General features: G+C 39.7%; 1 protein-coding gene across 10 annotated transcripts in view; it reads right to left on the bottom strand.

Annotated features, from left to right (window-relative positions):
* sun1b (Sad1 and UNC84 domain containing 1b) overlaps nt 1-15,148 on the bottom strand; it is a 43,406-nt gene that overhangs the window by 18,412 nt on the left and 9,846 nt on the right. For 9 of the 10 annotated variants that reach the window (XM_084743374.1, XM_084743368.1, XM_084743369.1 and 6 more), the window contains 3 exons: nt 1,146-1,352; nt 238-500; nt 75-134 (listed from right to left, as the gene is read on the bottom strand). In XM_084743374.1, coding sequence (XP_084599500.1) covers nt 75-134; nt 238-500; nt 1,146-1,279 — 457 coding nt within the window. In that variant the 5' untranslated portion in view covers nt 1,280-1,352. The remainder of the gene's footprint in view (nt 1-74; nt 135-237; nt 501-1,145; nt 1,353-15,148) is intronic. The other variant, XM_084743371.1, reaches the window with a different exon arrangement.

Here is a 15,148-nt window from a genome sequence, read left to right as displayed (position 1 = left end):
GCTTTATGTTTTTATATCCTGCATGGTAGGCTTCTATTTTAAAAAAATGCCAAAATAATAGCCTGGGTCCAGACCTTCGAACCCGCCCACTCTGCTGAGTTGGCTCCGCCCACTCCACTGAGTTGGCTGTTTCTCTGGAAATGAGTGCAACGAGGTGATATCAGGCTACTATTTTTGCAGAAGCAGAACAGACAGAACAGATCATTTGTGATTGAATCTATATTTTCAACTACTCACCCCAGTGTCCATCTACAGAAGTAGAGGTGGTGGTTGTGGTTGTGGTGATGGTGCGTTGTCTCAGGTGGGGCTGGTCCAGGATGGAGGTGAGCAGAGAGGCATCAGATGCCGTGTTGCCTTCCTGAACAATGACACTGCTGCTGCCGCTGTTAATCGGGGTACTGACGGCTGAGAAGGAGAGGGTTTTCCTTGGTGTGGCGGCTTGGCTCAGGGCTAAAGACAGGCCGCCAGAACTGGACTGCTGCTTTTTGCTCCGCAGCGTCCTGGAAGAGCAGAGACAGCACAACATGGAGAGGTGTGAGTTTTGTTGAATGAAGAATAGTGTCTGTCCACTGAAGTGCATATTCACAGGGCGCCAGGCAGCGTTTATTTTGCTGACTAATAATTTTCATCATCGTTTTTGACATTTTTTCACCGATGAAAACAAGACAACTACTAAATAAAAAGTAATTTATGATGACAAAAGACACAACAGAAGTTATTGACACTTTAATTAAGAAATAAAAATGAGCTGAAAATGTTAGAGAGAGAAGAGTTGAGAAGAGTTCCCTTTGACGCACACGATTGGATCGTACTGATCTACCTAGCAGGCAAGTGCTGCAGGTACCAAACTGTACAGAAACTTCAACATAATGTCAAGGAAAACAAGACCCTTGGTAAACCTTGTGGAGCCATTATCACAAAAGACAACAAACCTGAGGCAACATTTTCCAACATAACGAAATTCATGCAAAGATAAACACGCTTAAAAGTTTCTCAAGCTAATGTTATTTTATCAGCTAACCCAAGCTGATATTGCCTATCTGACGCTGTCAACACAAACATTAAACATCATAACTCTTTATGAAATAGAAGCGCTCTCTGCTAAGATGACATATGAGAGCGTGTGCATCCATCTCTAGTCTCACCGTGTCTCTCTCCTGGTGCTGGTGTAGTTGCTGCTGCTGCTGCTGCTGCTGCTGTGGTTCTGGGAGTAATCAGCCAGGCTCTCGTTGCCATGGTGACCGGCACCGGTCTGCAGACGCAGGCTCCGCCGTGACATCCTGGGCGACTCGTACACAGCGGCGATCTTGTGCTCCCTCTCAAACTCTAACGCTGCCGTGGAGTAGCTGGAGCTGAGAGAGATACACAGGAGGGAGGAACGAGGGAAGAGTGGAGCACAAAGAGCGGGAAAGTTAGAAAGTGGGGGAGAAATAAAAGAACAAAAAAGACAAGAGGTTTGATGAAAGGAGGTATTGCATGACAGTTGATCCCAGGGTGGGAAGTTTCTTCTGTCTGATGCACGGAAATCCATTTGCAGACAACAAACAGTGACTTTAAACCTCAATCAATTTTCCTGATGTACGTGTCATTTTTAGTAAGTCAGCTTCAGAAAGGCTTTCTTGTTGTTAAACAAAAACAAATAAAACACAGGGACAAAGTGTCCGCTTAGAGTGCCGTTGTTCCTGCAGCTGGCAGCAGGCCTGACGGGAAGTGACTCACTCACAGGGGAGGGAGAAAGCAAGACAAAAGAATAGGCACAGTGTGTCTCTGGGATGTTTATTGGATTCATTTTTCCATTTTGACTTCCAAAGTATGCTAGTAGGCTGAAAAAACAAAAAAATATATTCTATTCTGCTCACTGCAACCCAAAGCCAACTGTAAGTGGAAACACAACATGCATGTTGTAAATTTTGACTTTGCCATGCATTGTGCAGCTGTGACTCACAGGGCCACACCCACCTGGCAGGGCAGGCGTGCAGAGTCGAGGCCAATGTTCTGCCCAGACTAACAGGGAACAGGGAAGCAGTTGCGAAATTCACTGAAACCATTACAAAAACTATTTCTATAATTCTTCCTAGTTGGTAGAAATAAAAAAAAAACAAAAAAAAAACAAAAAAAAAAAACATCACAATGTCCGCTTCCTCTACAGTGGTAAACCAAGTTAAACTTTCAGTTCTCATTTTATTTACTGTACAACTCAAGACCATGACAGCATCAGATGGTGTGGAGCACAAACTGAACAGTGACAGCAAAATGATGCAGGGCACATGGCAGGGCTGAAACACAACAAATGTAAACAAAAGGAATGAAATTCTTCAAAATAGCACCTATTCTGACTGTAACAAGTTACTAATTCATTTTCTGTGTGTGTGTGTGTGTGTGTGTGTGTGTGTGTGTGTGTGTGTGTGTGTGTGTGTGTGTGTGTGTGTGTGTGTGTGTGCCAGCTGCAGCCAGTTAGTGTTGTTGCATTTTTGTGTGATCCAGAAGTAAGATAGATAGATCACAGTTATTCAGTATCTGCTTAACCTGCAATGCAACATTCAATGTAAAGTTTTTTTCTTCACTTCCCTGGCCAGGCGAGCAGGTCAGAAATCTACTTGCCCAAAGTCAGTTTTTACTTGTCCCCGTACAAGTTGTTTTATTTATTAGCATGTATCAAATTAAAAGAAAGGCTTATTTTTAGTGCTGAAACATCTATAAAATGTCAGAAAATAGTGGAAAATGTCCATCTCAGTTTCGCAAAGTCCAAGGTGATGTCTTTAAATCTCATTTTGTCGGTCAAACTCCCAAAGATATTCAGTTTAACATGATAATAAACAAAGTCAATCAGAATATCACCATATCAGAGGCTGAAACCAGCATTTCTAACATTTTTGCACAAATTTGCCAGCTTAAGAAATTTACATGCCCAGTTTAATTGCAGCTTGTTATACTGGCACTGATCTCTAATAAGACAGCATGAATTGAAATGTCAATATTGCACTTTATTTGCAGGCTGTGTACACTCTTCAGCATGTGGCTCAACTAGGTCAGGCAGAAATACTCCACAGACATGCAGCTGAGGTTGGATGAAGAGGAGGGGCCAAGGACTTATCTGTCACTAGAGGACAGAGGATCAACTTCCTGTGAGACTCCTGAAAAGGAAGGAGGGACCTTCCCTCTATACACAAGAGCTGTTTGGTTTACGGCCCCCGGGTCCCTGTCAGCAGTGAATATATGGAGGCAGAGTTGCTTGCAGGACAAACTGTGAGATATCAGCTGTATGTGCATGCATGTGTACATGTAGTGTGCATGTTGCTCTCTGGCTCTAAACCCTGAGGATTACACACTCCCACTGAGAGCCAATTATGTGCTTTCGTCCTCACTCTGCCTCCTGCCTGCTGCTCCAACTGGCTTTTCTCTGAGCACATGACCAGGGCAGCACCTCTCCCTCTGTATCCTGTCTGAAAATGACCACAGCTAACTTCTACTCCACTGCTTCTTATTTGATACAAACAATGACGTATTAAGGCTAGAGCTCAACCAATAGTGAACGTTGGGGGAAAATATCAATACTGATATTAGAAAGTAAAAACTATTCTGATACGTCGGCCAATATTCTATATTTTATGTTATTTTAATGCTATTTTCTTGTCATTTTCTGTTTTTATTTTTATGCTTTGAAGCCCTTTGTAACTATGCCTTGAAAATTGCTGTAAAATTAAAAATGACATAAGTTTCAAAACACAAATAAAACAAAACAAAAAAAAGTTGTATTTAATCATCATCTGTGTCTTCTGCACTGTAACAATGAAATAACAGATAAACATACCTTATTTTAATTTATGTGCAATTAAAAGTATCAAGCAAACTTCAAATAAACTGTTATCCACAAGTATATCCTGTATCAAAGTGTAGACCATGTATCTCCATGTACTGAATTGCCTGAATGGGAGTTACAGCTCAGAACAAGAGGCCAAACAGGGACAGTTGAGCAGAGAGGTGAAGCAGAGTCGCTGCGGTTCCTTGCAGTAGAGGACATAGGTATCCAGTGGAGGACACACTCACAGGAGAGGAGTGAGAGAGGAGAGACAGGGTGCGCCCAAATGCAGAAAAAGGCCACATATCAACTGAACAATCAACTTTCCATCACATCATCGGCTTGTCTCATTCAAATTTGATATTCAAATCTCAGAAAATAGCTGTACAGCAGGGCAGTTTGTTTTCGTGTTTGCTTTGAATTTCAACCTTCGAAGTCGGGCTGGCCAATGCATCCACATTTCATAACACAGCTTTTTTAAATACTCAATTCTGATTGGTCAGTTATGTTTGTTATTTCTGTATAACAGACTGTATAGCAGTTCTAATAATAGGCTCTTGAGGAGCAATACAATTGTTTTTACACTGATATTTTGTGCCAAACTACTGATTTTTTTTAGGGAAATAGTATTCCACATACATTTACCCCTTACATATCAATATCTCAATATGAGACAAGATATTGTCTTAGATTTCTGGTATCATTATATCATGACATGTTGTCCACATTAGGTTGCATTAGAGTAAAGTGATATTGATTTCTCTTCTATTATTTGCCTCACTAAGCCATTACGTCCACATAACTGATAATTATCTATCATAAATCTAATTCTGTTAATATGAATATTGTTGCAATATTGATAACCACCGATATAGAGGCATTTGGTCAAGAATATTGTGATAAGGCTGCAACAAAAATTAGAAGAGAAGCTGAAATATGAGAACTTTAAAAAAAAAAAAAAGACTCAAACTGATGAATGGATTATCAAAATAGTTGCTGATTGTTTTAATAGTTAACGGTTAATCAATTAATCATTGCAGCTCTAATTGTGATATCAGATTTAGTTCCTTTTGCCCAGCTGTATTGTATAATATTTTAATTGGCAACAAAGGCATCTACAAGATCATATGCTTGCACTTTTTGAGAATTTAAAGTATATAATTTTAGAGAAAATGTGTATAGATATACATATCATATGTTGAGGGATAGCCTAAAAATAGACATATTTCTTACACTGTTCAGTCCTACTTTGAATGCAGTAGTATTTCTTACAGTGGGCCAAATGATGCAAAAGACAGTTAATCCAATGAGTCCAGAGATCAGTGAAGCGCACTTCAAAAGATTACTCTATTGACAAACCTCACATTTATAATATACAGCTGCAGAGTTACTAAAGTTAGTAAAGCTTGCCTCTAGGTAACATCCTGAGCCAAAAAAATTCACTGTGGCGCATCCTCATGTGCATACAAACAAAACAAAACACATGCAACTTACTTTTATCATAGCAGAATATAATGGTTCAGGAATGATTGGTAATGTGGCTGAGTGAGTGCCTGGGGCAGGGCAGGGTGTGTGTGTGTGTGTGTGTGTGAGAAAGAAAACAGACTTGTCTGTCTGTGTAGCCTACAGCCAGACAGTCATTAATGTAGCCTTCTGCTCCACCTGCCAACTCATGCACACAGATCTTTATTTGAACGACACGCCCAACCCAAATAATCCGGACTGCATAAAATTAAAGTGTGCATATCAAACTAAAACAATGTTTAAAGAAGCAATATGTAGCAATTGCATCCAAAAATTAGTACTGCAGTCCAAATACCGAGCTGGAGCCATGGACAGTATATTAAAATACATATATATTAAATATTAAATCTTATAATTCATAAACAGACACTCTAATTTGGTGAACATTTGACATTAATATAAACTCTAGTTAAAGGAGCACAATAACGGTCCTTCTGGCCTGGAATAGAAAGTTCAAATGAGGACACTGCTGCTGTAGCATTGTCATCAGAGTAGCAAGTATTTCAACTTAAAATGTTTCCTTAATCTCTGATAACATATCATAGTCATTTTATGATTTATTACAGTAAATATATTACAGATTTATCCTCTGAAAACTAGCAACCACTCAGATCCCAGCCTGTCTCGTCAGAGGCTGTAAACAATGTTTAATTAGTTTGCAAAATCTTCTCCGTTGTTCCGGATATCCAAATTGATCTGTGTGCCGCTCTCTCCCAGGCGGCTCCCACGGCCCACATCAGGGATAAAAATAGAGACGGACAGTGTGCTTGTAGGACCGAGTGAAGAAGACACAGATGAAGAGACAGACATACAGTGTGGAGAGAGAGAAGACACTTCCATCCTGACATTCAGCTTCCTGGAATCTCTCCTTACATAACTCTAAAGCTTTGATACTCTTCCCACACTCAGTGGGCACAGCCGGCTGTCTTACAACTACACAGAGCAGCACATCAGATAGGATTCTACATTTTAGTAGCTTGTGCTTTGCTTTCTGCTGTCAAGCAATTATTATCATTATGCAGAGTAACTTGCTTTGAGGATGAGGTTCAAGGTGCAAACTGGGCTCTGGAGAAACATGATGATGAAATTTTCCCCATTTTCTGACATTTTACAAACCAAATGATGAATTTTAAAAAATACACAGATCGATCGGTGATGAAAACAAGTTCAGTGGGTTTGATAACTGCATTACCATGGTCATGTGATGTCTACTGAGGGGTTGAGCTCATTACAGTCATCACTGCAAATTTTATTTTGAGGGGTCAATCTCATGCTGAGATCATCACATGGATCCATTAAAACACCTAAGGATCAGCGCTGTCAAGCCAGGAACTCAGCCTCTGATTGGTCGTCAGACTCAACGCACGGCACCTTTGGACTGCCAGTGGGGCTAACAACATGCTAACAACAGCAAAAACTGTTTTCAAATGAGAAAACCAATAGATGATTACAAAAGACATTCCTCATGAATTTATTTTACCACATCTCCAAAAAAGACGCTGTAGTTCAAGTTTGGACTACAAAGCTCCCAAAAGACATTTAGTCAAAACTGACATTGTAAAGGTACAATGTTAGCATTAGCTTAACGTCTACTGCTCACCTTACTTCAGGGCTAATGCTGCAATCAAGACAATGTCAGAGGTCAGAATTTCCCAGTCGAAATTTTTCAACTTCCAACCTCAAAGCGTCCAAGGTGCACAATGCCTAAAGTAAACAAAATCCATGGCTGACCGTGACACAAGTATTCAGTTTCATTGGCAAGTGTTCACTCATTTGAACTCTCAGCAGTGCAGCATCCTTGCATAAACAACACAGAGGAGGAAAAATGATGTGTGAGATAACAGACATCACTATACATTTAAGTCATGGCACTTAACAACACTAGCGATATATTAAGACATCAATTAACATGCAGAACAGGTTTATTATATGACAGAATCTATTATTTTAGGATTCAGTGGGTGCTGTTGTGTGATGTCGGACAACAACGTCTAATTGAGTTCAAAAGGAGGAACTCTCACTTTGCATTTTTTCCAGGAAGAAGTCACTTTTCCAACAGTTGTGAAAAAACAGACAAGACTTTTCTTGGTCTGCAGCATTTATTAACTGACACACTGTAACTTTTACTGTACATCTACTGCGAGACTGACAAATTACTGCTAAGTTTCTGCCCCACTATGACCAGCGCTGGCAGTCTGCCACTCACTCTCCTTCACTTGCACGCTGCACACACTTATGCACTGACCTATTCCTTAAAGGACTGATGCTATGCTTATGACAGCATGCTTCGGTCAAGTCCAACAAAATGTAATTATCAAGGCAGTTGTGGTAAACAATCATCCTGCGGGAATTTGTTGCTTTGTCACCACTGTCAGAAAAAAATCCACATCGTCACAGCCCTAACTGAAACAGCTTAGCTCTACGAACAGGTAATAAATCCCATTTATGCTGAGCATTAGAACATGATTTATGACTGGTTTAAGAAACATTAAAATTACTTTAAGGTGCATGTGCACATTTGAAATGACATTTCACATCAGATCTTCCAGACAGCCTCAAGATGGATTGCTTGGATCTCAGCCATTCATCCAGGTGTAAACACCACATGATGAAGCAAGCACCATACCCTCAGAGTCTGACTTTTTACTTCAGACTTTTTACTGGCTTATCAGGATATCATACCCTGGAGACAACAAGAAATTAAGACTTTTTTTTTAGGCGGAGTGGGGATCAGAGTAGCTGATGCAAAACCGGCTCTCCAACATTACTTTCACATCTATCCAGAGCCACAGCCAGACAAATCCCTCCATGACAAAGGAAAAGTAACTCCAATAACATCGCTTCTGGTGAGTCTGCACCTCCAGCGCCATGTTTGGTTTGCTGCCACTAAAGGGACTTGCCACCCACCCACCTTCTGCCTGCTTTGCATGGTGTATGCAAAAGAAATGAGATCCCATCCCAAAGCATACAGGATGGACACAATGAGACGTCAGGTTTACATACAAGGGGGACAACTGCTGTGTAGTTTACCAACTACACAGCAGGTGCTATTTGCATTTGAACAGTTCAAAAGTGGCATCAGGATTTGAAGAAACATTTCTGTCTGGTTTACCAGAGCAAATATGTTTAAAGTGTAACTTTTGGGGCAGCAACTAATGATCATTTTCTAAATTAATCAATGGAATGTCTGGTAAATAAAATGGAAAGAAATGGAAAAAAACAACAGGAGGTGATGTCTTCATGTTGTTTTGTCTGACCAACAGTCAAAAACCAAGAATTATTCAAAGATGGAAGATTGTGAATCAGCAACTCAAACTAGAAAATGTTGATTATTTTCACTTAAAAGAAATAATCTAATTGATTGATCAAATACCAGAATTGCTTTAGTTTAGTTAAGATTTTTTCTTTTGAATTGGACTAACTGTTTCTGATTTAAAGGAGAAATAAATAATATACTTACTGAACTAAATCATAAAATGACCATGAGTTGCAACTCGCTTCAACCAAGGACTATATATTAAATTGGATTTCACCCATTTAATATACCATCTATGTCTCCGATTCTAACTATAACCACAGCTTTATTTACAGAATAAGAAAAAAAATCAATATAAAAACCCATATGACAGTTGATTCTCTTTGCTAGACTTCCACCGGGTACAATACATTGTCAAAAATAAGAAACTCACCTTTTCTGCTAAGTTTTATCACAACCATAGAAATAGATCTTATAATAGGACCTATTCCACAGCTCTGGGTGAAAGTTTACTGTAGTGAGCTCAAATAGCAACAAACATATACCACAAAACCCTTAACAAAAAAAACTGACTATCATTTGTGGTCACAGATGCACATGTGCACGTACACACACACACACACACACACACACACACACACACACACACACACACACACACACACACACACACACACAGTATCTTAGAGATTATAGAAACCACGTGAGTTGTAAATCTCAGCTTCAAAACCACAAGTGTGGTTACAAAATCCTCGTCAACTGCTTGCCAGGAAGCCTATATGCTCTCTCTTTCTCTCTCCCTCTCTCTCTCTCACACACACACACACACACACACACACACACACACACACACACACACACACACACACACACACACACACACACACACAAGAAAAGAGAAAAAAGTTTTACAAGACGAGGGGGCGTGTTGTTCCCAATGACACTCTGAGAAGGAGCACAAGCTGATATTCAAAGTTGTTGGAAAACATTTGTTAGCTTAGCCGTTAGTGTGTGCTGCACATCTCGGGTGAGACTGCTCAGAGATTCTTGTTCTACCGTAACAGATTAAAAGATTAATACAACATGTTATGCTTGCAAATGTAAAATCAGACATCGGCTCTTTAATCATATGTATGACATTTTCTACCAATTAGCCTGGAGCTGCTGAATCTTATTACGGATGCAACTAACGATTCATTTCATCTGTTGATCATTTTCTTGAATAACTGATTAGTTGTTTGGTGCATAAAAAATTGTGAAACATGTTGATCTCTGTTTCCTAAAACCCAAGGTAATGTCTGTTTTCAACAGACAGAGTGCAACATTTGAAGACATTAACTTTGACTTACCCGGACATTTTTCATCATTTTCTGACATTTTATATACACTGCAGCCCCAGACAAACATTAACTTTTGTTTTGTTGTTATCTGATAACAACTAATAAATAAGTCAATTTGCCCAGGGGCAAGTAAAACAAAAAATCATTAACATTGAACCAATGGATCACAGCTAAATAAATTAAGTTTTTCTCCCTCCTCTAACACAAGGCAACCACAATGAATCTAAATCTTCATGTTTTAGATCAATGCAGACTCCAGATGCTCTAATTTGACTGAAGTAAAACTAATATTTTGTCACCCATTCCCAACAGTTTATTTAAATCTCCTCCCACAGATGCCGTGTTTACTGAAATTATACTGCTCTCTGTTTGTTTCCCTGAAATTCATCTGTGAGAGCGTCTGGAAATCCGTGGGGGAAAATACCAGAATCGTAGCACGCTTTGCCCTGCCGTTTCCTCAAACTGTTACAGAGTGAAGAAAGTCTTTTTCCCATGAGATGCTGATGCCTAAATTTATCAGAAACTAGGAGCCTGGGACAGAGCAAAGAAGAGCCATCGAATTTCCAATCCAGCTATCTCTGGGTGGGCAAAATTTGGCACTGTGATTAGGATCGCTCCAGCCTATCCTCATTTTCCCTCCCACAGACAGACACTTTCCTCCTGCCCCACTCTCCCGCCTCTCTGTGGTGTCCTTCGCTCTCCACGCTATAGCACTATATTGTGCCGTTTCATGTTGCCATGGCTGCCATGGAGACCACTCTAAACAGCTTCCCTGGCTCGAGAGAGACTGTGTGATCAGTAGCAAAGGTTGGACCCATACCGCTTACCAACAGACAACACACAAGCCTGGCTGATACAGAAACAGAAATGCTGCTGACATCTAAAATACCACAACATAAGGAGTTTTTAAAATTAGCCACTGTAGTATGAACAGTCTGAAAAGCAGAGGAGTAATAGACATATCTGTGTTGCTGTGAGTTTAACCCTCTCAAAATGAATAAGACTCCAGCTGCTGTCATTTTCTTGGCACTTGACCAGTGGTGCATGAACTGAAACACACTCCCACCAGATGTCAAAACAACTGTGACAGCAACGTGAACAACAGCCGCCCAACTGGCACTCAGTGAACAGCTCTGCTTTAGTCGCATCCCTGAACCTCATCTTGCAGAGCATGACTTGCCTGTACAAAATGTTACTGCACAAAATATCATATGATCTCCCAGCAGTCAGTTTAAATAAATATAAAAAACTTCACTAGTCTTCAACCAGCTTTATATTAGAAAAAAAAGTACTCTTTACATCGGCTTGGACACTAATTTAGACCTGCAACATTTCATTGATTATTAATAGACAATTAATCCCAAACTAATTTGATAATTGAGTAATCATTTTGAGTCATTTCTTAATTAAAACACTGTCCAAATTCTATGATTTCAGCTTCTAAAATTTGAATATTATTTGGTTTCTTCAGTCCTCTGTGACAGTAAATTGAATATCTTTGTTTTTTGGACAAAACAAGACATTTGAGGATGCCCTCGTGGGAAATACTAATCAACATTTCTTACCATTTTCTGACATTTTATGGATCACACAACTAACTGATTAATTGAGAAAATAACTGACAGATTAATCGCTAGTGAAAATAATCATTATTTGCGGCCCTAATCTAATTGCCAGTATTTTGACTGATATTGGAAATGTGATTTTATTAGTTATTAAATTCAACATTTTTTTCTACTGGTCTTATTTAAAAATAAGCCATTAAAAATTACCAGTATTTTTAAATATCAACTGCAATGAAACATTTTATCATGATACATTTTTCAGCTTTATTGCCCAGCCCTACTTTTACACTTTGAGGGTTATCTGCTGCTGCTCACAGCCACATTCAACATCAGATAAGTCCATCACTGCTGCTGCTTACTACTGTCACACTTCAGCTGTCGCCTGTTGGGGTAAGAAAAAAAAAAAACACTCCAATCGGTGGCTCCAGCCCCACTGACCCACTTCCACCATCATAAAATATGAAGGGGTCTGTGCAAGTCAATACACAGCACACACGTCTGCTTTCAGTGTGGAGATGGGCGCAGTCCGTCTGTCTTTCAAGAGATGGAACAGCTCAATGTTGAACCACAGAGTACAAAGAACCACCGGACCACTTTCCAACTGGGATACAAATCATAAAACTTTATCGATCTAAATTCTAGTTAGGACTAATTATGGTGCATCAGAGAGTGAGCGTTTGTTCATGTGGGTATATATGTATGGATATTGCAAAGTCACTGAAGGAAAATTACACATTAATTCAAATTGTAGCATCAAGAGCTGCAACAATGATCGATTAATCAATCAGTCAATCATAAGGAAGTTGATTGCCATCTATTTTGATAATCAAATAATCTTTTTAGTCGTTTTTCAGGCAAAATTGTCAAAAATATGGGGATTTGGTGTCTCTTTGTCACTTGTGATGGTAAATAGACTTTGGATTTTGGACTGTTTGTTGAGCAAAAGAAGGAATATTAAAACATCACTTAAAGCTTTTGGAAACTGATCTCTTGAGATTTTATGGACTAAAGTATAAATCATGAAAACAATCAGCAGATTAATCAGTCATGAAAATAACTGCTAGTTGAGAGACGGTGAGTAGCAGACTGCTGACTGTCTACGGTGGCAAAGAGTGACAGTGAATGTGCTCTGAGCGGAGCAAAGGCGAGCAATTGTTGGTCTGGCAGTGAATGTATAGTTTAGCTTTGAGTTTGTCAGTAAATTAAGGCTGCAGCTTCAAGTGTGTGTTGCTTCCCAGCCGTGGGAGTAGCATCGTTAAGACGATCAGCTCCGTCTACATTAAGGGACTACAACAGCACAGTGGAGTTCAGTCGAGTTGAGGTGTTCTACTTAACTTTCACACAAATACTGCCTTAACACGGTATATCCTGGTACATTGTCAGAAGGTATGAAAAAATAGATGCAGGCCAAGCCAGAGAGATATATATAAGAGAGTGTTGGGTGAAGCCTTGCAGTCTCTCTACAATCAGCCCAGTAAAGAGCAGAAGAGAGCAGCAGTGAGGACGTGAGAGTGCTCACACACCTCGCAGTTGACTAATAAAAACCTTGTTGGGTAATAAACCTGTGAATAAAATTGTTTCCCTCAATGTATCTACAGTATCACTTAAATTAACACAAGGTTGGTGGTCCAGCTTATAAAGGTCTGTCCCTGGTACGTGTGTGAGATGGAAACAGAACCTGATTGGTCGGCCTCGTCTCCCTCCATCTCCTGGACCATTCAATGCCACAAAACTTGTCACTGCTCTTTTGAGTTTTGACAACAGATGGGCCAACGGTTTCTGTCACCTGACCCCATCCGTCTCTGCACTGCTCTCTTGTATTCCCTGTGGGCCACGGACACATACAGACACCCTCTAAAGTCTGAACACAATCAGCTGTCAGACCCTCTAATGGATTTGTACTGATCCTGAACTTTGAACAAGTAGCAAACACAGTATAGTACTGTTCAATTGTTCTGCCGTTTACTTAGAGTATAGACTGAGACAAAGACATTTAACTGCCTTTAGTTAGCTGATTCAAATTTCATCAAGTTTATTTCTCAGGAGAGCAGAGAATCATTATGTGCTCAGCTGCAGTACACACACGCTAATAAAAGCCACAGATCTCTCGACTAGCTGGTCAAGAAGCATAAACTATTAGTCTAATCCTGGGATCAGAGCCACGGTTGTGACTGTGAGGTTCATTAATAGCGTCTCAGCTGACTGCATTCAAAGGAAGAACACGATTAGCTTGTTCCAGTCTTTCAGTCTACCTGGCAGATTCCAGTGGGGTGTCAAACGAGCTTTTGTACATTCATCTTCTTTTGCCTCAGTCCACAGAGTGACTCATAAGATTAGTTACCAAGACTGCATTTCACATTACCGGGAATGCGCTTTGTGTGCTGCAAAGGTGAAGTGAAATGTTGAGGATGTTAATGGATTTTTTTTTTTTTTTGCCTCTTGTGTTGTCATTTCTGTCATGCTGCATGCAGGTTGGGCACATGGCGCATCATCTTCCACTGTGATACCTGGCAGTCATCGACTACTGTTTTCACAATCTGCCATTGTGATACATTACAACTGATGAATATGTTTTTCAGTGTCAGCCAGACAGCACAAAATGAAGGATGGGTATATTATAATAGCACTTTGTGGCTGATTTACTAAAGGAAAAAAGCAGAAAATACTGTCCAATTTGTAATTAGTACGCAACATACATACATATAAAAAGTATAAAATGAAGTTTATAAAAATGACATCATCATCCATCATGACATGTCACTATGGACATCGTCATATGCCAGTTTAGTAGAGTAAATAACACTCTAACCTGTAATGTACATTTACGGCCACACTGACAACTTACTGCTCTGCTCACAGTATCCTCACTGTGTGCTGCTCACTCGCTCTCTTTTGCACGGTATGTACACTTATACACTGCCCTATTCCTTACAGAAGCTTTGTTATGCTTATGAGAGTATGATTCAATAAAGTCCAATAAAATGCAATTATTAAGGCAGTCATGGCAAAATGCCATCTCGCAGGACTAGGGTGCTTTGTCACTACAGTATGAAAAAAATAATAATACCATCACAGCCCTAATTATTGTATCAAAAGTACTGAAGCTGTTCAAAAATGGTCTAAGAGCGCATTGAAGACCCCATTTGCGTTCAGTCTTTATTGTCTTGCCTGAAATTTGGATTGCAACAGTACAAAGCCAGACTTTTTCTGCACAAGCACCATATGCAGGTTGTTAACTTTTTAAAAATTTGTGTGTCTAGGACTTGCCATGGTATTTTAAGACCCATTGAGAAAAGTTATCAAACTTTGTGTATTGTGACAACTCTTTTTGTATTGTGACAACTCTTGATGTAACATCAGCATACATGTTATTCTCCACCTCAACATGAAAACACCTAACAGGCAAATTCCCGCTGTGCATTAAATCCATACCCACATAAAACTATAAGAGCAGCTGACATATTATATATAGAAAGCATCTAATACAACGATCACATAATGTGACACAAAATTACTAGTAGACTGTGGCCTGAACTTGTTTAGCTGGATGGGGCCCACTGACTGCAGTTTTCACAATGAGCTCTGCATTTCTGCAAAACACGGCTGTAAACCTAATGAGAGGTCTTTGTTCCAACTCATTTTTTTTTTTACAAGACACCTTCAT

The sequence above is a fragment of the Lutjanus erythropterus genome, chromosome 19, assembly GCF_056507025.1.
Source record: "Lutjanus erythropterus isolate fLutEry1 chromosome 19, fLutEry1.hap2, whole genome shotgun sequence".
NCBI classification, from domain to species: Eukaryota; Metazoa; Chordata; class Actinopteri; order Lutjaniformes; family Lutjanidae; genus Lutjanus; species Lutjanus erythropterus.
The sequence above is the reverse complement of the archived record's forward strand: the minus strand, read 5'-3'. Positions and strand labels throughout refer to the sequence as shown.